We start from the raw sequence: 22,209 nt of genomic DNA, 5'->3' as shown, positions 1-22,209 counted from the left end.
AATCGGTGATGAGACCGCTATTGCACACTTAGCCATGCCAGAGAGAGGATGCTGGCAAGATGCTCAGCAAGGCCAGGTGTATCACTGACTCCCCAGGTGCCGACTCTGCCTACACACTTCTGATGATGGCAGAATCCAACTTTGAGTGGCAAATTCACAACTCTCTCATTTATTCACTCACTTATGGAGCAACAGTTTTCAAGTGTCTATTACATTCAAAGCACTGAAGAGGATCCCAATTCCAATACGACTTGAACCTGGCCCCATACTCCCCTTGCCAAGCTCCTTTCTTAAGGGAGGTGCCCACCCTCTCATCTCATTTCCTCTCCAGCCACTCTCCAAGGCCCATATAATTCCACTCCTCCAGAAATGGTCTTTGAAGTCCCAAACCCCCAGAAACATATCTTTTATGCCACATAAATGGAGTCTGAGTGGAACTACAGTCCAAGGCTGTAAGTTCTCGTTCCCTTCCTGTGTCACCACATTCTGGCCACATTATAAATTCCCAAGACTAGTAACTGGGTTAAAATATATACTTTTTTTTGGCATCACTGTTTATGGAGTACCTGCTTGAAGCTATGTGATATGGTGGTGCTTTCTCATGGCAATATTTTTCTTCTTTTATACTTTTTTTTGAATTTAAAATTTTGAAACAATCCAACGAAATAGTTATGATTATCTCCATTTGCAAATGAGGTGAAGGGATTTGAGAGTTCACAGTTAGGGGATGGCAGTACTAGATTTGATCAATTCTTATGATTCCATGTTCAGGTACTAAAAACCATTTTCTTTATTACTAATGCAAGTTCAGCACTGGATGACCAGCAGTGAATGCTGAAACACAGAAGGTGATTGACTAACCCTCAATGTACCGATTTAAACACAGGGGACAAATCCTGCTGTGATCCCACATATGCCTGGACCAGTGGTTCTCAAAGTGTGCTCCCAGGACAAGCAGCACTAGGAACTTTCTAGAAAGGCACATTCTCAGGCCCCACTCAGACCTACTAAGTCAGAATAACTCAGGGTAGGGGCCTAGAAACCTGTATTTTAATAAGCTCTGCAGATGATTTGCTAAATTGATATCGAATTTACACAACACAAAATTCATCCTTTAAGTCACTTCAAAGTATATAATCCAATGTTTTTTTTTCCTGCACATTCACAATGTTGTGTAACCATCACTACTATCTAACTGCAGAACTTTCCCCCACCCCTCAAACAAACCCCACATCCATGAAGCCGTCACTCTTCATTCTCCCTTTCCCCCCGCAGCCCCTGCCAACCACGAATCTGCTTTCTGTCTCTACAGATTCGCCTGTTCTGTTCATTTCATGTAAGCGGAATCCTACACCATGTGGCCTTTTGTGTTTGGCTCCTTTCCCTTAGAATAGCGTTCTCAAGGTTCATCCACAAGGTAGCATACATCAGAACTTCATTCCTTTTTATGGCTGGATGATATTCCATTGTAAGTGAGACCACACCACAGTTTGCTATCTGCCCATCCATTAATGGCCCAGGTGACTTTGATGCCCATTAGAGTCTGGAAACAACTTACCTAGATTTTAAATTCAAATGTTGTTGTACCTATTTGTGTCATAACAATAAAAAATGCAATCTAGACTCACCATGGGCCACCTGTCATATCCTAAAAAATAATTATGTTTTGCTTTCTTGTCCCACCTTCTAAGAAAAGCCCAATGTATAGCATTTTGAAAACCTGATCTGATTTTAGGCATGTGCTAAAAATCCCAAGAGTATCTGTCTCATAGACAAAATTTGTATCAGAACAGAAATGAATTTTCAGGTATCTGGACGTGTTATGTTAAATTGACTAATCCTCATACTGCACAGTAATTAAGGTATAGGAAAGGTTCTAGTTGTGAACAGAGTGATGTTTCCCTTCCACTTGCTTCCAAATCCAAAGTATGGTAATTGTGCCTCCTTTGTGCTTGTATTTTTCTTATTTAATAGCTTTATTCCCTGGAGCATCCATGGAAAGAACATTGACTTGGGTCAGGTAGTTGCTCATGACATCAAAGAACTCATACAGCCCCTCGCCTGTGGTTAAAAAGACAAGCCTCAGTTTCTTCCATAGCCTTTGGCAAGCTCATCACAGCATACCTTTTAACATGTCTAATACATTAGCCCAAATGTGCCAGGACAGCAGCTCATTGAAGTGACATATAGCAGAGAGAGACTGGTGCAAAGCAATAAAACCAGAGAATTACTCAGGAAAGAAGCCCTTTAGCACGATACTCTCCCTTGGCGTGAGAATGCGTTAAAATGGTCATACCTGGGGCCCAGGAAGAAAAGTGCTGCTTTCAGCTCAGAGGCAGAGAATTTATCTCCAAAGCCATGGCAGGGTGACTGTGGCCCCTGCTAGGATGTGACCTCTTTTGTTAGCCTTGCTTTCCTTTTTCTCTAATATTTAACTACCAGGGACACTTGGGGCAAGTTGACCATGTTGAATGCAAGGTTAAAAATAAAAAGAGGATGAAACAGACAGCTGGGTGATTTGGGGAAAAAACACCACTTTTAAAAAGAGGAATGCCACTTACAGCTCCCCGCCATAAAGGCAGACACGGCTTCATATTTTAGCCATCACAAAGCTGCCAAGTAAAACATGATTAGGGGTTACTTTTACTTTGAAAAATCTGCAGTCAGAAGGTTCTTTTCTTGTCGAAGCCTATTGTGCGTCTCACGGCTATATTCTTGGGGGTGAATCACACTAGGCCAATTTATCAACCTTGACAGTCGAAGTCGGGAGTTATCTGCCTTGCAAAAGCTCTCTGGGTATGATTCAGAGACAACTGCTTTTCTTGCTGGAAATTAGGCATCTAGAGAAAGCAGCTATAATCGGGCTGGATTCAGGGGGTGCTGCAGGTCACGGTCCCGCTGCTTCCTGTGACTCTGTGGCCTCATTAATAAACACGCACTGAGTCTAGGTTCCCCAGCGCCAAGCTCAGGGGCTGACATCTGTCTGAGTGCTGACGGCAGGAAAGGAGTGGAAGTGACCGAGGAAGAAGGATGGAACAGCCGGGCAGCGGCTGAGAGCAGCTTGGAGCTGACACAACTGTGTGACAGGAAAAGCCAAAGTTTCAGGGAACCGGGGACAGGAATACATCCAGATTTTTCAGTTTAAACTGATTGGGGGAAAAAACAAAACAAAACAAAAAAACCACCTCATATCGTCCGCAGCTGATAAATGATTAGACGGTGAAGGGCTAACTGGTTTCGGAAAATATGTTGCCGACATTCTGCTTCCCACTGGTTTCTTTCTGCAGACCGAAATGGGAGTTTTGGTTTTTTTCCTGACAGCAGACGCCACAAATTCAGCAGACCCAGGAGGCCCTTTACCTGGGCGTGTGGAGAGAAGTCAAGTCGGAAACCTATGTCTGGGCACCCCGTCTATCCGTACTTCATTGAGCCTCCGTTTTCACATCTATAAAATAGGGATAACAACTACCTCATTGCACTGAAGTGGAGGATAAACGAGCTTCAAACAAAAAGAGGAAAGTCTGGTTAACTTCCAAGCACTGTGAAATGCTAGCTCCCAGTACTGACTGGCAAAAGAGGTGTCTGTCTTTCTCCCATTGAGAGTGGCCCTGACTGCGAATCCCCCCATGTATGACAGTGCTTAAGAACATTTCCCATATGATGTAGAATGTATTACTTGTAGCCAAAATATAGCACGCTTTACACTGTAAAACCACAAATACAAGTGAATTTGAGAGCAAAATGATTCAGGAGGCGAAGGGATGAGCAAACAGTTAAAGATCATTCCCTCCGTTTAATACATAGATGGTGTCAAAGAAGCAAAAGAGCCTGTCCCGTTCTGGAAGGGCCAGTTTTTCTTTAGCTCGACAAGAGCATGTAGTTAGGAGCACAACTGAGCAACCCACAAACAAAACAAAAACGCCCTTTAGATGGCTGTTACCTGCTATGCGGCTCTGCTTGTTTCCAGTTCCTGAAAGCTTTTTCTGGCCCTTTTCCTAAAGCTCATTTCACATGAGCTCACCCCACATCTTCTGTCCATTTTTTGGCCACAGCCAAGGCCAGGCACTGAGCTCAGAGTGAGACGTGGCCACAAATTATGGGATTCATTCTCCGGAGAAGACAATCTAGTGACTTTTTTCTTTTTTTTTGATATGGAGTTTCGCTCTGTAAGCCCAGGCTGGAGGGCAGTGGCGCAATCTCGGCCCACTGTAACTTCCGCTTCCCAGGTTCAAGCGATTCTCCTGCCTCAGCTTCCTAAGTAGCTGGAATTACAGGTGCGCAGCTAATTTTTTCGTATTTTTAGTAGAGATGGGGTTAAACCATGTTGGCCAAGCTGGTCTCAAACTCCTGACCTCAGGTGATGACCCACCTCAGCCTCCCAAAGTGCTGGGATTACAAGCATGAGCCACCACGCCGGCCACATCTTTTATCATTCATTCCATGACTAGCTTGCTGAGCTTTTCCAAAAACAACTTAGTAATTCTTAGTAGTTCACAGCCAGTTCTACTTATTCCTAGTCCCTTGAGGAGCATAAGCCCAACATGAATTCCCTCTTCTCTTCCCAGGTGAGAGCGAGTTCCTCTTACAGTATGAGGGGGCAGGGAACCGCAGCATGGGGAATGGACGTTGCTTGAACAAGCTGCAAACCAAAAATTCTAGGGCCATTTTCAGGAAAATCTTCAGGTCTTTCCCCAGTTATGCCCAGGAATAAAAACTTTCAATCACCACACAAATTTATGTGCAATCAAGTAGCATGCCTGCTAGGCCAGGGCAGTGGGGTTTGTACTCACAGGTGACCAGCCTCATGTTCAGTGCCGTGGCAGGCCTGCCATGGATGCGAGGTCATCTCATTTTAGGGGCTTTTTACTCCATCCTGCCTGGAGCAGGGCTGGATAGGAGCCACCATTTGTTTAGTGAACCCCTGCTGGGGACGAGGAGCCTGGCAGACACTCTCTCACTGACACCTCTGGGAGCCAATTATGACTCCTATTTTAGGGATGAGGAAACTGAGTGTAGGCAGCTTGGGTTCTTTGCCGGGACCCCGCAGTTCCTGCGTGGAGACTGAAAGCACAGATCTCTGACTGGAAGGCCTGTGTTCTTCCCACTCAACCACACCGTCTGGAGGGCTATCAGGAGGCCTCCAAGAGCAGCTTCCAGGAGCTTCCCCAGGGCAGGGCCTCTGGGCAGCCTCAGGCATAACCCAGCACAAATGGCTATGCCGGCAGCAGTAGTATCCATGGGCTGGGAGAGGCAGCTGCCCTGATATCTCGGGGCTCCCTGGAGCCAGATGTAAACAGAAGGAACCCTAAGGGCCTACACTTCCTTCCAGGTGCACCTTAGAGCACTTCCCTAAAGGTCTTTGGCGTAACAGAAGACAAAGGCCAGGGCTTGGGATTTATCCAGCTCACCTGAGGTGATACCTGGGCCAGATTGTGCACACCTGAGGAGGGCTGCGAGCCCGTTCAGACCCTAATGAGCTGCAGGCAGGGGAAATAGGTGCTCCGCCTCAAAAGCCTCGTGACTCCTCGTGGTGTGATGGGAGAGGGAACTGGGCCTGAGTCAGCCCACTCTGCCTGCCCAGCGGTGCACAGGGACACAGCACTGAGCACACAGGCTCAAAGGATAGAACAGAACTGAGGTTGAAGCTAATGGGGCAATCCATCCTCACGTCCACTCCAGAAACAGAAAGTGACTGCCTTATAACTGGACGCTGACCCAGTGGGCCAACCAGATGGACCACAGAAAGCTAAGAAAACCACCAGGCCAGGAGCAAATGATCAGAAATATCCTTAGTAGGCTATTTCCATCCTTAATAGCAAACACGTGGGCCCCAAAATACAGCCATCTGCAGCACATTATAATTCATGGTCTTAACTTGAGAACTTTGACCTCTGCTCCTCCTCCCTGAAACCAATTAAAGTGCAAATAGAATATCCCAGAATTTTTAATAAAGACACCAGCTGAGCTCTGGTCAGTTGAGACATGTACAGGAAGCTTCTGGATGTTACCAGAAAGTGGACTTTTCACTTCTGAGCTATGATGGCTATTTCTTCCTGAACCAAGTCCTGAAAGGCCAAGAACCCAGGGGCAGGGGACACAGTGTCTACATTAAAAGGACCTCAGCCCATCAGGGGCCATGTATCAGACGAGCTACTCAGCTTCACTGCAAGAAATGACTGCTGACTTTGTGTGGGGGTTGTTGGGGGACCAGACTCTCGTAGACATGACAGATGCAGTGTCTGAATAAGGGACAGTGGGCATGTCTGAAATGATGCCACCCTTTCTTCCTGCCCCAGTAGACAGACCTGCACAGAATACGCTAGTTGTTTCTGCTGACTTAGCAAGTCTGTAACAGGGAGGCTTCTAATCAAATATGATAGAAAAAGCAGTCATGGTAGATATCTCCAAGCCTGCCACCAGGGCTGAAGTCTACATGTGCCCAGTTCTTGCCCCACTGAGCAACTGACACCATAGTTACCACCAGAGCAATGTGGAACTCAAGAATGAGAAAGAGCTGTCCCTCTCGACCCTCCCCATCCCTATGCCTGAGAGCCAAAGGCTCACAGGTACCCAGTGAAAGGCCAAAGAATGGATCAGGAGCCTGAGGCTGCAGGCTGAGATCCAGAATGACCCTGACCACATGTGGGCCCTCTGGCCTTCCTGAGCCTCAGTTTGCTCACCTGTAAAACGGAGATGATTGTATTTGTTCTTTATTTTTAGGGCTGTGACAATGAAAGGAGATGCCAAAGATCTTTGTAAACCGGAGAGTGGTTCTACGAAGTCTTATGCTCACAACTGCTTTTAGATTTGACATTTTTGATCTCTCTCCTCCCACTTTAGCTAAATTAAGCAAAGGCTTTCAGGGGAAGTCCCTGCTGGAAAGACTCTACTGTTTGAAATTGTTCCCCTCACCCAGGTCTCCACGGATTATGTACAGAAAAGCAGTGGACTCCGCCTCCTATTTATCTGGGTTTTCTCTGCTCTATTTTGTTTTTATTTTCTTCTATTTATTGTGTGTATTATTGCAAACTATTGTAAATTCATTGTAGAATGATGTGGAATAAACAAAAAATGAAAATGCTGCTGCTGCAATTGCTAGATTTAGTACAAAAGACAGTGGCCTCAGTGCGTTCTCCCCAGAGATTTTGCCATTACACAGATGGAGAAGAGAAAACTTCACTCTGCACTTATCTAATTGTGCTGTACTCACCCTCTCTCTCTCCATCCATCCACCCAGCCAACGTCTGTCCATCTGTCCATTGTACCATCTCTCTCTCCATTATCCATCCATTTCCACCTACCCATTATCCATTCATCCACCTATCCATCTACCTATCATTGATTTATGCATCTACCCATCCTTCCTTCTTTCCATCCATCCTTCTGTCCATCCGTCTGTCCATCCATCCATCCATCATTCCACCCACCCATTATCCATTCATTTACTGACCCAATTACCTATCATCTATTTATCTATCCTTCCTTCCTTCCTTCCTCTCAACCATCCATCTATCATCCACCCACCCACCCACCCACTCATGGATCCTTTCAGTCAAGAAGTATTTATTGAGTTCTACTATGTGTCAGGCACTGTTCTAGGTGCTGGGAGCTCAGCAATAAACACAACACAAATTCCTGACCTTGTGGAGCTGAAAATGAGTCCTTTTGGATATTGTCTGTTGTAGAGAAGTCCAGAAATTACCGTTTACCCCACACTGTGGCCTCTGTGCCTGGGGAGAGGAGGAAGCCATGGGGATAAGTGTGTGGGAGGGGGATTGCAGGATTGGCAGGATTTCAGCTGAAATGTTTTCACACATGCTCTACAACAAATAAAATGCTGGGTTAACGAGCCAGTGACAGGAAAGCATTCTCTGCTGTTGGAACATAAATTGAAGGAGGTTTGCAGAATTAAATGGCTTAAAAATGGGGCTACCTCCCACCTCCCAGAGGTTGCACAGGGACATTGCTCTGTACTGAGGCAGCTTTAGTTCTCACATAAAGCCCAAATGTGTTCACGGCCACTTCCATGTGTCAAACACACTAGGAGGCCGCTTGACTTTATGTCCTGGGGCTTCTACTTAGGTCGGTCTGGAAAAATGCAAGCAGTTCATTTAATATCCTGAGCTCCAGTAATATGGGCATAGTTAGCCAGGTGTGGTGGCTCACGCCTGTAATCCCAGCACTTTGGGAGGCTGAGGCAGGTGGATCACTTGAGGCCAGGAGTTTGAGACCAGCCTGGCCAACATGGTAAAACCCCATCTCCACTAAAAATACAAAGAATCAGGAGGCTGAGGAACAAGAATCATTTGAACCCGGGAGGCAGAGGTTGCAGTGAGCCGAGATGGCCCCAGTGCACTCCAGCCAGGGTGAGACTCTGTCTCAAAAAAAAAAAAAAAAAAAAAAAAAAAAATATATATATATATATATATACACACACACACACACACACACACATATACATATATATACATATTTTAGATATATATATATATAAAATAAAATAAAATAGGTATAGTCATGCCCATCTCACTAAGTTCATCCATGAGCCAGGTCAGGAGTTCCAGACCAGCCTGGCCAACATGGTGAAACCCTGTCTCTACTAAATTACAAAAATTAGCTGGGTGTGGTAGTGTTAATCTGTAGTCCCAGCTACTCGGGAGGCTGAGGCAGGAGAATTGCTTGAACTGGGGAGGCGGAAGTTGCAGTGAGCCAAGATAGTGCCACTGTATTCCAGCCTAGGTGACAGAGTGAGACTCAGTCTCAAAACAATAAAATTAAGTTTAAAAAGTTCATCGATGAAAGAGGACATCAAGAATGCAATCCTCCAGGGTCAACGTCAGTTTGTCTGCGTTCATTTCCCTAAATTGGATATTTGAGGATCAGTGGCCACGCAGAAGCAACCTCCCAAGCTTGACCTCTATTTTGTGTACAGCTTAGCAGGGAGGACAATTCTACCTGGGGCTGCAGCTTTTCATATTCTAACGGCATTAATTGCAGACAAATTCCTTCATTTTCCAGTGAGCAATATCTATTTACATGGAGAAGAAACAAGAACAGGGTCTATATTGTTGCGTCCTTCTTGAACTGTTTTCAAGAATCCCTCCTGCCAGTTCATTTTTCCCGGTCATAATGCCGGGGTACAGCTGGCTCCATTACTCCGGCCGAGTAATTAAATTGATTCTACCAAGTAGTGTTTTCACCTTACCAGAGTTCCTCATTCTGTAGCTGTTCCTCTTTTTTTCTCTCTGGATAAAGATTTCCATTTTTTCACCTAACACTTTGAGGAAGGAAATGAAGATTTTCTTAAACTTTTCATCAAGAAAAAAAAATTATCACTCTCAAATGAAGAGTTGAGATGGGAAAATAATTCCATCTTGGTAAAATTCCAGCATGACAAATGTATTTCATACTCTCCAACAGCACCTAAAGTTTGAGGGAGAATTCTAATGATATGCATTGTACACTGATTTTCAGGAAAGCAAGTTCTACAAAGAGTGTGGACTTTCCCGCTACATTGAATTTCTATCAATTCCTACCACTTCCAAAGCCCTTGGAGGATTTTTTTTTCACCGAAAACTGCAGTTCATTTTACCCTCTTAAAACACCTTTTCAGGCAGAAATCTCTTCCAAGAGAAATCCAGTTTTCCCACAGTATGAGGTAGGAATTTTCAGGGAGTGGTCTGCCCAGCCTGCATTTAATTCTTCTGAGATCGGTTTAGACTAGACTCTATTCCAGAATATCTTCTCTGCCCGTTGCCTCTTCCAACCTTTGCTCCCTCTTTGCAATAAATTATTGGTCGCTTTTTAAAAGATGTGAAATTGTATTATGGTTATAGATTTTTCTCTTTGTCTTTTAGAGGCCCACACTGAACTAACTTCTAGAGGATGCTTGATACCCAGGATTGTGTAAGCAGATCTGATGAGGTGCCCTGCAGCGAGGTCCCTGAAGTCAAGGATCCTGCTCGTGTTTCTGTGCCCCCTCCGAATCTGCTCCCCAGGATCTGGCTTATAGAGGGTGCACAGTAAATACTAGTTGAGTAAATGAGTGGCTTTGCTCTGACTGGTGGCCAGCTGCTTGTCTGTTGACCTCATTTCCTGTAGCAAGCTTGTCCTGAGTCAGGGGCTGCTGTCTTCTCTGCTGTCATTAGAGAAAGCTGAGGCTGGGCACGGTCGCTCACACCTGTATTCCTAGCACTATGGGAGGCCGAGGCAGGCGGATCACTTGAGGTCAGGAGTTCAAGAGCAGCCTGGCCAACATGATGAAACACCATCTCTATTAAAAATACAAACAAAAAAAAAATTAGCTGGGCATGGTGGTGTGTGCCTGTAATCCCAGCTACTCAGGAGGCTGAGGTGGGAGGATTGCTTGAACCTGGGAGGCAGAGGTTGCAGTAAGCTGAGATTGTGTCACTGCACACTCCAGCCTGGGTGACAGGGAAAGACTCCATCTCAAAAAAAAAAAAAAAAAAAAAAAAAAAAAAAAAAAAGAAAAAAGAAAAAAAAAGAAAAAAGAAATAAAAGAGAAAGCTGACCTGGGTAGAGGCCACCTAGACCTGGGGCCACATCTGTTTGTGTTCCATGTCCAGGCAGGTGTGCCACGAATTTGTCCTGAATGGAATTAAACAGATCGAATGGGCCAATTATACATGCTTGTGGGGAAGTAGGATGGCAACGCATTCTCCTTCAACGTGGTTATTTGATTTGGGTGTAGACTGCAGAAGGTCTGACCTCAGCTTAATGTGAATGATTTGCACCCCAGGAGAGCAGGGGTAACCCTCACTTGCTTATTTTCTCATCCTACATTATCCTAAATGCACCACACAAACACGCTGCTCCCCTCCCCCTACTCCTAACTGGCAGCTGGGGACACGCTCGTCAGTTGAAGCCATTTACCAGTATAGACCTAGCAAAACCCAGACAGGCCCAAACTGTTGATTTCAGCATCCGTGTGGCAACTGTGGCAACAATTCTTTTCAGATACACACAAAGAAAATGTGAATGTGCTCTTTGGTGGCTCTCTGACATAGAATCCTTAAAGGATGCTCACTATAGGAAAAGGAAAAAGAAATCTCAAACCAAAAGAAAGATTTTACATCAAGTGTACAGGGCTGGAGAGGGGAGTGTGGAGCGTGACGTGATGAGGACCTAGTGTGCTAGTGAAGGACCCTTCCTTTTCATCGTTTCCAAATGCCTATGAATTACCCGAAATTAAACTAGAATTCATATACTAGTATTACTTTGTTCTTCTACAGGAAGCCTCCCTCTTCTTTGTACAGACAGAAAACCCCTTAACTTGGCAAACTACAATATCTCAGAGGCTGCATGGTCTCCTTAAAAATGAAGAAACTTTAAAAGATAAATCAGATCATATTCCTGTCTTGCCTGAAAAGCTTCAATGATGTCCTGCTGCTCTGCAGATAAGAATCCACGTTCCTGCTCTGGCCAACTGGGCTTTGCTGGCTCTGGTTCCTCCATTTCTACCCAGCATCACTTCCTTCCAGCCCCCCACAGCCCCAAGGCTCCTGGCAGCCAGGTGTCCCCACAGTGCCCACGGGCCCATGGTACCCTGCACCTGAACTCCCTTCCTTCCATGCTTTGCAGGCTCTCCATCCCTGTCTTCCTTTTGGCCTCCCCCAAACCCCCACTTAAAGTGGGCTCCCCCAGCCCATGTTTCCTCTCTTTGTCCTCTTCCTTTGCTTTCTTCACAGTACTCCTTCCAACCTGCAATTTATTACTTTTATTTTTCAATTTTTAAAATAGAGACAGGGTCTTGCTATGTTGCCCAGGCCGGCCTTGAACTCCTGGCCTCAAGCAATCCTCCTGCCTCGGCCTCCCAAAGTGCTGAGATTACAGGTGTGAACCACCGCACCTGGCCCAAACTGCAAGTTTTAAATTTTCTATTTTTCAACTGTTTTCACCACTAGAACACCAGTTACATGAGGGCAAGAAACATGCTTGTCCTGTTCACAGCTGTGTCCCTAACACCTGTCAGTGTGGAACAGTGGCAGGTACTCAGTGAATATGACTTGCAGATTCACCTGCCCCACCTGATGAGATGGCCCTATTCTTCCAACTCTCATTTAACAGAAAACTTTCTGCAGAAAAAAAAAAAAAAAGGAATCTGTAAGAGTAATTTTTTGAATGTTAATATTGCCTTTTTTCCTACTCTAGGAAGTGACATTTACTATTATGGTAAATATTCTTTGCTATGAGTGTTCAAATCATTCACAATTTTCTTACTCCTATAAATACAGCATACGTAACCCTCACCTCCCTAAGACCAAGGACTCCGAGCTCATTAATGGATAAACTCAACTGAGTTAAACTCCCACATGAATCCCCAGATACTGCTTTTGCCAAAGAGTCACTTCCAAGACAGGTCTTAAATGTTCAGAGACATAAAACACACACTCTTACACACACTTAAAGCCTTGCAGTAATTAATGATACAATCCATAAGGAACCCCCTCCAACCATCCCTGCAATGTGCAACTGAAGTCACGTAAGACTCAAGTTGAAATAGGACTCTATCCTCGTATTTACAGGCCTCAAGTCCCATTTGTCAGTGATAGCAGTTGGTTAATGTTGTCAGAGTTAGGATTTTGGAATGTTTTGATAAAGAATAAACAAGGTATATGAGGGGATATACTTTTCGCCTTTAAGCCATCTACAATACTTGGTTCTTTTTGATTCTGAGATGTTAATATCATTAAAGCAGTTGCTGATTCGTCTCTGAATCACCTTTGGAGCTGAGACTGAATTTAACTGACATCCCCAAGCCTCCATCAGTGGTGGGAGGAGGAAGACAGAGGCAGGCTGGTGTTTGGATGTGGGCCAGTTTAAAATGAGCCATCACACAGAAACTGTGGACATGCTGCTGAGTGACTGCTAAGGGCACTGGGAGTCTTTCCAGCAATGATGAGTAGGAATTCTGAAAAAAGCCTTTAACTTTTTGATAATTCCAACATCCCTGTAAGCTAAGTAATAATATACCACCTTTGTGGAATGATTTACAATTTACAGACATGTGATCTCATTGAGTCCATTCTCCCACTCTCTCGGAGACACTATGAAGTAAGAGAACCACCACTTTGAGATAATACTGGAGCAGCCGGGAAATCTCCACCATGGGTGATGGATGACTGAGGGTTGACTGGGCCGCTCGACCTCCCCCTCACTGTGGGCTTTTGTGATTAATTCACCTACTTGCTTAGGAAGTTGCTTTCCATCTGAGAAAATTAAAAACACCACTCTCTGGACAGGAATGTAGGATCATAAATGAGAAGCAAATAGAAAAGATTTACACAAAAGCACAAGCTCAGCAAAAGAGAAAACTCAGAAATTGCTAATATGGTATAAATCAAATAAAGGCTATTAGCAAACCCCTGGTAAGGGGGAAAAAAAGGCTTTTAAATGATTTGCTGAGCTCTTAACAATACCATTTCTACCTATAGTGTTCGAATATCTCCGGGGCAATCTGACTTGCATTCTTCAGCACTGCCATGAAGACTTCCCAATTGGAAAGGATTTAGATAAAACCATATAGAGTGCCAGAAAATATACCTCGCTATTGTGCCTTCAGAATTACATAATTTTTAGAGCTGTAGAGTCTTCCTCATCTATGCATTCCTCCCCACAAGCACAGGGGTCAAAAATATTTGTTTAATATGTGAACAAGTGGGTGGAGAGACAGATGGAAAGAAAGGAGGAAGGAAGGGTGGATGGGTGGATGGATGGATGGTTGGATGGATGAAGACCAACTCACTCATCTTACTGATGAGGAATGTAAGAGCCAGGGGGTTACTAATCTGCCTACATTATTTTTTTAAATGGTGTGAGAATTGGGACAACCAGATCTCTTCAAGTCCAGTGTTCTTGATCTAGATTTTCCTGTCTTCCATTGGTTTACAATAATTAAAAAACATTAACAGTATTAACAATATGATCTTCTTAGTCATGGGAAACCATTTCTGGAGGCCCATAGGCTAATGTATTTGTGCCCATTTGATGATCGGGAAATTAGACACAGAGTACATTTTCTATGGCTATGAGTTCATCAAGAGCGAGAAAACACGAAGGCCACTCAATTGCATGTCAGTCTCCTACCAAACTCACTCTCTGAAAGTCACCCAGTGTGTGGCCCAGCATCGCGATCAGGGCTTGTGAATGGTTGGAAACAGAAGGCATCTACAGGTCCTTGGCCCAACCTTATATACCCTAAAAAGGAAATCCTTGCCCCAAATGTCCAGCAAACAATTATTGTGCCTCTGCTCAGACACCTTTAGTGACTTAGGAACATATTACTTTTTAGGGTGGCCTCCCTTTTGGAGAGACACATTTGTTAGTATCTTGAGTTTTGCAATATTTCAGTTCCTATTGGTTGGTACTTTCACTTTGTGTACAGATCCTTGGTTTCTGTCATTACACACTCACAGAGCCACTTCCTCCACAAAGACTTGGTGACTCCCTTGAATTATGCTTAAGAGGGAACCACAAGCAGAAAGATGCCCCGAAGGCTCTGTGCAAATGGGGGCGATGAGCATGAAGAATCAGTCACTTGCTGTGAGAAGATGCCTCCTGATGGCTCGCATGAAATGACAATACCCGGATGAGCTGTGTGGTTCTATCCAGTCCTTGTTTCAAGGGCAACTCAATGCCCTACAAACGGTTTCCCAGGAGGCCCACAAGGCTATTGCTTGAAAAAGCACAGACACATTCTTTAAAAATTCCTCCCTCTACTGGGTCTTTTAAACTGCATTAGCAGGTATCCCCTCACACCATGCTTGTCCCCTGGCCGGCAAGTCTTCACAGAGATGAGTCATAGGGCTGCTCACAGCACTTATCTCTCATCCCAGTGTCTCCTTTCAGGAAACCCAGAGAGCAAGCTTGGGTTGGAACGTTCCATGAAAGTCAGTGTTTATAAGGTTTCAAGGTATAAGAAAGAAGATAGCATTGTATCCAGCACATGCTTCCCCTTACTAATGAGAATCTTCTTAAATCAGCACAGAGTTCTAGTTTGGGATAGGCTCTTTAGAGATATAAGAACACATCTGAATCTCTAATCAATCTAATCATCTAATCTCTAATCCAAGGTGCATCTGTTTCCACTTCATTTGATCACTCCAAATAACAGAACTGTCTCGCTCTTTTCTGGTTGAGCCAAGTCTGGAGAGTCAGGAAAGCATTAAATAAGGAAGAGCATCATAATTTACCAAAGCAGATAAATCATTTCACTTACACCTCTAAGATCTGGTAAGGTGATATGATGTCAGAGGCAGAGACACCACAAACTCCCAAGCTACTGACTTCAGAGACACCCTAGGGCCAACCCCGGGGAAAGAAACACCTTCTACCCAGCACCCTCTAAAGACATGCGGCCCATCTCAACTCTGCCCAGTGAGTTTACATGTGGCCCATCTCCACTCTGCCCAGGCTTTCAGATGGCTGGCTCCTGGGACTGCCTGGCAGCTGGAGCCGTAGGCTCAAATAAAAAACACTTGCTGGGACAGGAAGATAATTAACGATTTCTAAACACAGACAGCATCCATCCCCACCATTCCTCAAGGAAGAGGTCAGCCCTTGCACCATGTAGCATTGCCATCTGGCTGCCCATGGCTCTCTGGAGTAGCACAGGCCACTCTTGCTACTTGGGAAGGAATTACTTTTTGGAAGCTTCCCTGGGTGCTCTGACCAGAAAACCAGGGACTCATCTGGTTCCCAAGACACACTTCAAGCTATGCACACTCTCAAAGCAGATGGAAGCGATGGGTACTTGCCCGGTGGAAGGGTTCATGATGCAGCCTCCTTTCTCAGCCGCCATTTGACAGCTACAGCCCCTCTCCAGTGTATCATGATTCATCCCGAAATTGTGGCCCAGCTCATGTGCAAGGGTCACGGCTGCACCGAGGGGACTGTCTGAATGGTCCTCAAAGAAAACACAAAAGCACAGGTGTATAATTCATGTCTCCTTGGCCTTATTTCCCAGGCCTCCCTCCCCACAGAAATATACCTTTCATTAACATTTGACTTAATGTAATTCCTTATAAGGGACCAAGGTAAAATGCTATCATTTAGTTTAAACTTAAAAAAGATATAATTTGACATTTCAATTAAGCCAGTTTGGGGTCCTTTCTGCTGAGGAATGTCTGTATGCCACACGTATACATGTGTGATTCTTCATGTTTTTATATGACATCTTCAAGGCAGGGTCTCCATTCTGCTTCCTACAATTGCCCCATAAAACTCTTCCATTGAATGAAGCAAAAAGTCATCCTGCATCACAGGAAAAGCTCATTCCTTCATGGACAACAGAAGTATCATTTTACCCTTGATTGAGATGATGCTGATATAAAGGTGACAGGTGCAAGCACGCTTTGTGACATTTTAAATGAGCTCTAAGAGCTTGTCATTGAGCCTGCCTCTTCCTGTGTGCTTAGTCGGGAAGGATAGTTGGAAAATTTCACAATATTTCATAATAAATCTGAACACACTGAGTCATCTGTTTGAAGAGCCATTCATTTAAGATTATAATCCAGTTATATCTTATTCTTGCTGGCCCTTTGTGTTGCTAGGCAGACTTTGGAAATGGGAGATGTCTCGATTCTCTGACTCTTGTGGCTGGCGGTTCATTAACCTTTTGCTTGGATGTGGAAGGTGGTTTCTCCATTCAGCAAGCACTACTTGGCCACCCCTAACTTAGTGGAGTGCCTGGATGGCTTGGCTCAAACAGATACTAGAAATTAACTAAAAAACATAGTTACTTAACTTTTACAAACTGAAATTAATTAGTGTATATGATCTACAGAAACAGTGCCTATATACAACATTTCTGAAAAGGCCTGTATACCACAGAGTAAGGAAAGTACCTTGTTTGAATCTTGCTTTGTGCTACTTAGGAAAGAGATAAGATGTTTTCCAAGAAACAGTGCTGCTATGGTTTGAATGTTTGTTCCCTCCAACACGCATGCTGAAGCTTAATCCCAGTATGGCAGTATTGGACGTGGGGCCTTTAAGAAGTGATTGAGTCAGGCCAGGCCCAGTGGCTCACGCCTGTAATCCCAGCACTTTGGGAGGCCGAGGCGGGGGGATCATGAGGTCAGGAGATCAAGACCATCCTGGCTAACACGGTGAAACCCCGTCTCTACTAAAAATACAAAAAATTAGCCAGGCGTGGTGGTGGGCGCCTGTAGATCCAGCTACTCGGAAAGCTGAGGCAAGAGAATGGCGTGAACCCGGGAGGTGGAGCTTGCAGTGAGCTGAGATCGTGCCACTGCACTCCAGCCTGGGCAACAGAGTGAGACTCTGTCTCAAAAAAAAAAAAAAAAAAAAAAAAGGGTTTGGGTCATGAGGACTCTGCCCTCATAATGTATTAATCCATTCATGGATTAATGGACTAATGGGTTAATGCATTCATGGGTTATCATGAAAGTGGGACCAGTGGCTTCATAACAAGAAGAGGAACCTGAGCTAGTTTGTTCAGCTCCCTTGCCATGTGATGCCCCGCACTGCCTTGGGACTCTTCAGAGAGTCCTCACCCACAAGAAGCCCTATCAGGTGTGCCCCTCTACCTTGAACTTCTCGGCCTCTGTAACTGTAAGAAATAAATTCCCTTTCTTTATAAATTACCCAGTTTCAAGTATTCTGTTAGAATCAACAGAAAATGGGCTAAAACAAATGATACTGCATTTCAGAGAGCACACCGATACAGACAGTCTGTGTGAGGCTCCTGGATAAAAGTGTGCTCATGCAAGATCTTACAGGTGTGTTGACAGTGTTTACAACAAGCCTTCGGTCTAAGAAAACAATGGCATGTCAAGGAACCAAGATGAAATTCCTAATAATTACTTTGTTTAGATTTTAGAGTTTCCTGTTGTAGGAATCTTTACAAATATGTTTCAGGAAATCGGTTCTCAAAAATAACACAAAGGTGAAGAGAATGTAGTCAGTCTAAGAACATGGGGGCTGAAGTTAGCACGCTCTGGCACAAAATTCAAGAAATTTATCATTAAAAAATATTCTTCTGATTCTTTTGTGTCATTGAATATCTTGGTTTTTAGTTGCCAGATTGTTTTACATTCTTTCACGCATCAATGATTATAAACAGAATGTCTCTTAAGAGACCTTGATAAACAGTTTACATTTGTAGTAAGAAAAAAAAACTTTTTATTCATGCTATTAATATTATTTCCAAACCAAGGCTGTTTTAGGCCAGTTAGCTATAAAGGAATGACTTTCAGTTACTGAAATTAATGATTTGCTATATTTTGAAAAATACAGAAATGGCACTACAATCCTATTTTCAATTTTATGAGGATCTCTGCTTCCTTGCTACATTGCTTCCTTCCTCTTAGATTTGTGAGTCCTCGAATGAAGCATAGTCACACGGGATGCCCGTGAATGTAACTTTAGAGACACAGGAAAAGAAAGTGAGTCTAGAAGTGTTAGGTCCGGTCAAGATGTTGATCTTGCTGATTTCATGACTTTTGTAGAAATCAAAGGTGCTGAGGCATTTTTATCCTATTTGATGTTTCTGTTATATGTGGTACGTGTAAGCAGTGTGTCTAAGGATGATGCTAGCTGCTGTCAAATTGCTAAAACATATTTCCTGATAATTAACTTTGATCTTCACTTGATTCTTATTGCATTACACAAAATTTCCTTATATTTCCCACATTCATTTTCATATATCTTTTAAAAAATAGGCTTCCCTGTATCCTTCTAAAGAAGGAATTTTGATCAAATGCTTGTATGGAAATAGAATAAGGGACATGCCCTGAAGAAAGCCACTTACTATGGTGACATGGGTTATAGGCCCATTTCAGCACTGCACAGCAGCAGAACTTACCATGCTTATGAAGAACTGAGTTTCAGCTCTAAAAAAAATATGATGCCAACTTTAAGTGGCAAAGTCAGTAGCAACGGACCATGGAACCATGAAACAGAAAATTATTGCCTCTTAAAAATGTGCAGTCTGCTCTGTAGAAATAGAGTTGGGATCTGACTTGAAATGAACCTGGCATCAACAAAAACCAAACGCGCCAAGGACTGCCATGGTGGAGATCACATGCAGGGCCTCCAGGTCCACAGAAAACAAGGGAGTCACCACTCAAGCCAGAAACCAGTAAGCGGGGGCAATCCCTCCACGCAGGTTTGACCCTTAGTGCAGGCTTACATGAATGACCACTCTCTGAGCCCAGAGAGGAGGGAAATGTTGGTTCCGTATATTCATGAAGATCTGGTTAGGCAGTATGTGGACAGAAAGTAATCATCAGCAGAACATAACTCCTTCCACCATGTAATACAACCGAACATTCACACATGTTCTGTTCAAAAAACATGGAGGAACTCACAGTTTCTTGGGAGGGCAGGGTTCTGTTTGTTTAATGGAGATGGAGGAATGGTCTCTGAGGATACTCCCTGTCTGAGGTCTGGTGCGGAGGAGACACTAAATTTTCAGAGTGGGGACAACATAGGGTGAAAACCTCTCCTTTAATTATCTGATGAAGTGGAGCACACGCCCCCTGCTGGGCAAGCCTGTCAAAGCTACCTCCCTCCTACATTCATAACGAGTCCCAAATAGTCTTCCCATTGTATTTCCTTCCCCAAACATATATAGCTTATACATGACAAAATGATCCTTGTAAAGCAATAAACCTGGGTTTCTGACTTCCAAGAATAAGGTTATTTTAAAGACAAAGTGTATACTGGCCAGAAGGTATGTAAAGCATTTGCAGTGGTAAAGAGCTAAAAACCTCAGACTTTGGGCCATTGGGCTTGGAGACAGAACCATCAGAAAAAAATTCAAATGGGAATGTCTGGTGAGACCACAGGGCGTCCCAACAGCTGCATGATGAGGGCAACCCCAATGCCCTGGCTCACCCCAGTGCTGGGAGGAATTCCTGGTTTGGAAAGTCCCGGTTGAAAACGTTTCTCCATAAAAGAGGTAGGCTTGCCTCTGCTGGGATACTTTACACGCCCACCTTTCCTGTGTGCAATTTGCTTTTAAACAGTTCCTAAAATACTTCGGGATATATAAAATTATAAATACAGCTAGAGTAAAACCAGAGTTAAATCTAAAAAGCATTAAAGGAAAGGATCTATCTTCACAAAGTCTGATAAAAGTAGTGACTTCCTGGGGAATCATTAACAAGGGGAACCAGCTCCCGATGCCCTTGGCTTACCATGACAATTCCCCCAGACTGTTCCGCCGTGCACATGCTCATGATTGGGGCCATGCCGATGATGGTCCCTTGGAAATAAACCCCACTAGGAAATAAAAGAGAGGACTTTCTTTAATCAAATTAGAATGGGGGCATTCTCTAATATTTAAAAATTCTGTTGGATATTCCTGCAATAAAATATGCAAAAATAAAAACAGCTGTATGAGGGTATATTCACATGTGATTTTATCTTTTTTCCCTGCAAATTTTATTTCTGCAGTTGCATCATGTTTCCATCATCTTTTAGAGTTTTGTTTTCAAGACTCAGACGACAACCAGTTATTACTTTTGTACTTATGAGTTGTAATCTGCCTATTTCCTAATGGACTGTAGGAAGCTGCTCCATTTAAACAATGTCTGCTGATGGAAAGGCTGAAAATAGTCACAGAGAATCACTGTTAACTAAAAGAAATGCATTAGATGGTTTACTAGATTTTCCCTGTAGCTTAACTGCTTTCCTGGATAACTTACTACAGTTCCGCCAGACACCAAAACTCCTTCAAAATGTCCTGCTGAGATAGCTTGCAAAATTGAAATTGGCAGAAAAATGATCAACCCTGGAGCCAGTGTAGAACAAGGGAGCACCCACAAAACCTTGGCACCTAGGCAGGAAGCTTCTGGAAGGGGACTTCATGGCTTCAATGCAGTTGTCCTTCTATCTGGAATCTTAACCTGATTATGACTCTAATGACACCAAGGGCCTGTTGAACACAAGTGCTGTTAATTCCAACCTCATGCGTGAAAAAGAAAATGTTGTATTTGTTGAATTTCCTTTAAAGGAGTCAAATGACTTACCAATATTCTTGGCCATGTATGTATACAGATATATTGTTTGAAAAGTTAGATATTTTAGTTATGGTCAATTGAACAGAAAGTGGTAAGTATATATAGAACCTTCTCCCTCCCTCCCTTCCTTTCTTCCTCCCTCCCTCCCTGCCTCTCTATCCACCTATCCTACTATACTTATATTTACAGTAGTAGAAATTTCCGCCTTTATTTACATCTATATAGACTACATGAACAGATACAATTATACACGTATGTAAATAATAAGGTTACATAAAATAATAATTTATTTCCAGATGTTCAAGTTGGACAGACTCCATTTGGGAAAAATATCAAAACACTCTGACTCGAAATACACAAAATGTACTTTTAGTAGTTCAAGACTAATCAATGCATAAAATGTGAGGCAACCACAAATATCCAAGGGTGGGGGCAGGGGGGAACCCTGTGAAAACGGCCAAAGTAAATTATCAAGGAATGCCAACAGCCTCAGTTCAGACGTAGGCATTTTCTAAAGTGACAATGGGGTAGGACCGGTTTTTTAACTTTCCACAAATGTTCAATAGCTACCTTGGGTTTGTCAAGGGAAAGAGTCTCTGTCCCAGAAGGTGTCCTTTTCTCTGCTATAAGCCACATGACGACAAAAGAATAGTGGCACAAAGTATTTAAAGATTTAAATAAAAATTTATCGCTTCTCTGGAAACCATCATTCTGAGCAAACTGTCGCAAGGACAGAAAACCAAAAACCGCATGTTCTCACTCATAGGTGGGAATTGAACAATGAGAACACTTGGACACAGGGTGGGGAACATCACACACCGAGGCCCGTCATGGGTTGGGGGGGAGGGGGAAGGGATAGCATTAGGAGATATACGTGATGTAAATGACGAGTTAATGGGTGCAGCACACCAACATGGCACATGTATACATATGTAACAAATCTGCACGTTGTGCACGTGTACCCTAGAACTTAAAGTATAATAAAAAATAATTGTCGCTTCTAGAAACATCTACTTCATACCTATTTAGATTGTTGTAAGATTGTTCCTTTTAAGTATAAAGGCATCTGCAACATCCCACCAATTTTTGTGCTATAATTATAATAGAGCTATGCTTTCCCTTAGTTTATCATCTTCCAGTTGATTACACTGAAACTGTCCTCTTTCTTGTTGTCTCTCAGTAGAGTGGAGACTTCTGAGAGCAG

At 43.6% G+C, this 22,209-nt stretch overlaps 1 protein-coding gene across 3 annotated transcripts in view; it reads right to left on the bottom strand.

Moving 5' to 3' along the window:
* The window catches only part of LOC105471414 (ADAM metallopeptidase domain 12), a 398,606-nt gene that overhangs the window by 78,502 nt on the left and 297,895 nt on the right, over window positions 1–22,209 (bottom strand). For all 3 annotated transcript variants that reach the window (XR_011607578.1, XM_071068931.1, XM_071068932.1), the window contains exons 10-11: window positions 20,181–20,265; window positions 15,777–15,925 (exon numbers count right to left, since the gene is read on the bottom strand). Coding sequence is in view for 2 of the 3 variants with exons in the window: in XM_071068931.1 (XP_070925032.1) it covers window positions 15,777–15,925; window positions 20,181–20,265 (234 nt within the window). In the remaining variant the exon portion in view is untranslated. The remainder of the gene's footprint in view (window positions 1–15,776; window positions 15,926–20,180; window positions 20,266–22,209) is intronic.

This window comes from Macaca nemestrina, chromosome 9 (assembly GCF_043159975.1).
Source record: "Macaca nemestrina isolate mMacNem1 chromosome 9, mMacNem.hap1, whole genome shotgun sequence".
Taxonomy (NCBI): Eukaryota; Metazoa; Chordata; class Mammalia; order Primates; family Cercopithecidae; genus Macaca; species Macaca nemestrina.
Note: the sequence above shows the minus strand (reverse complement) of the source record. Positions and strands in the feature narration are given on the sequence as shown.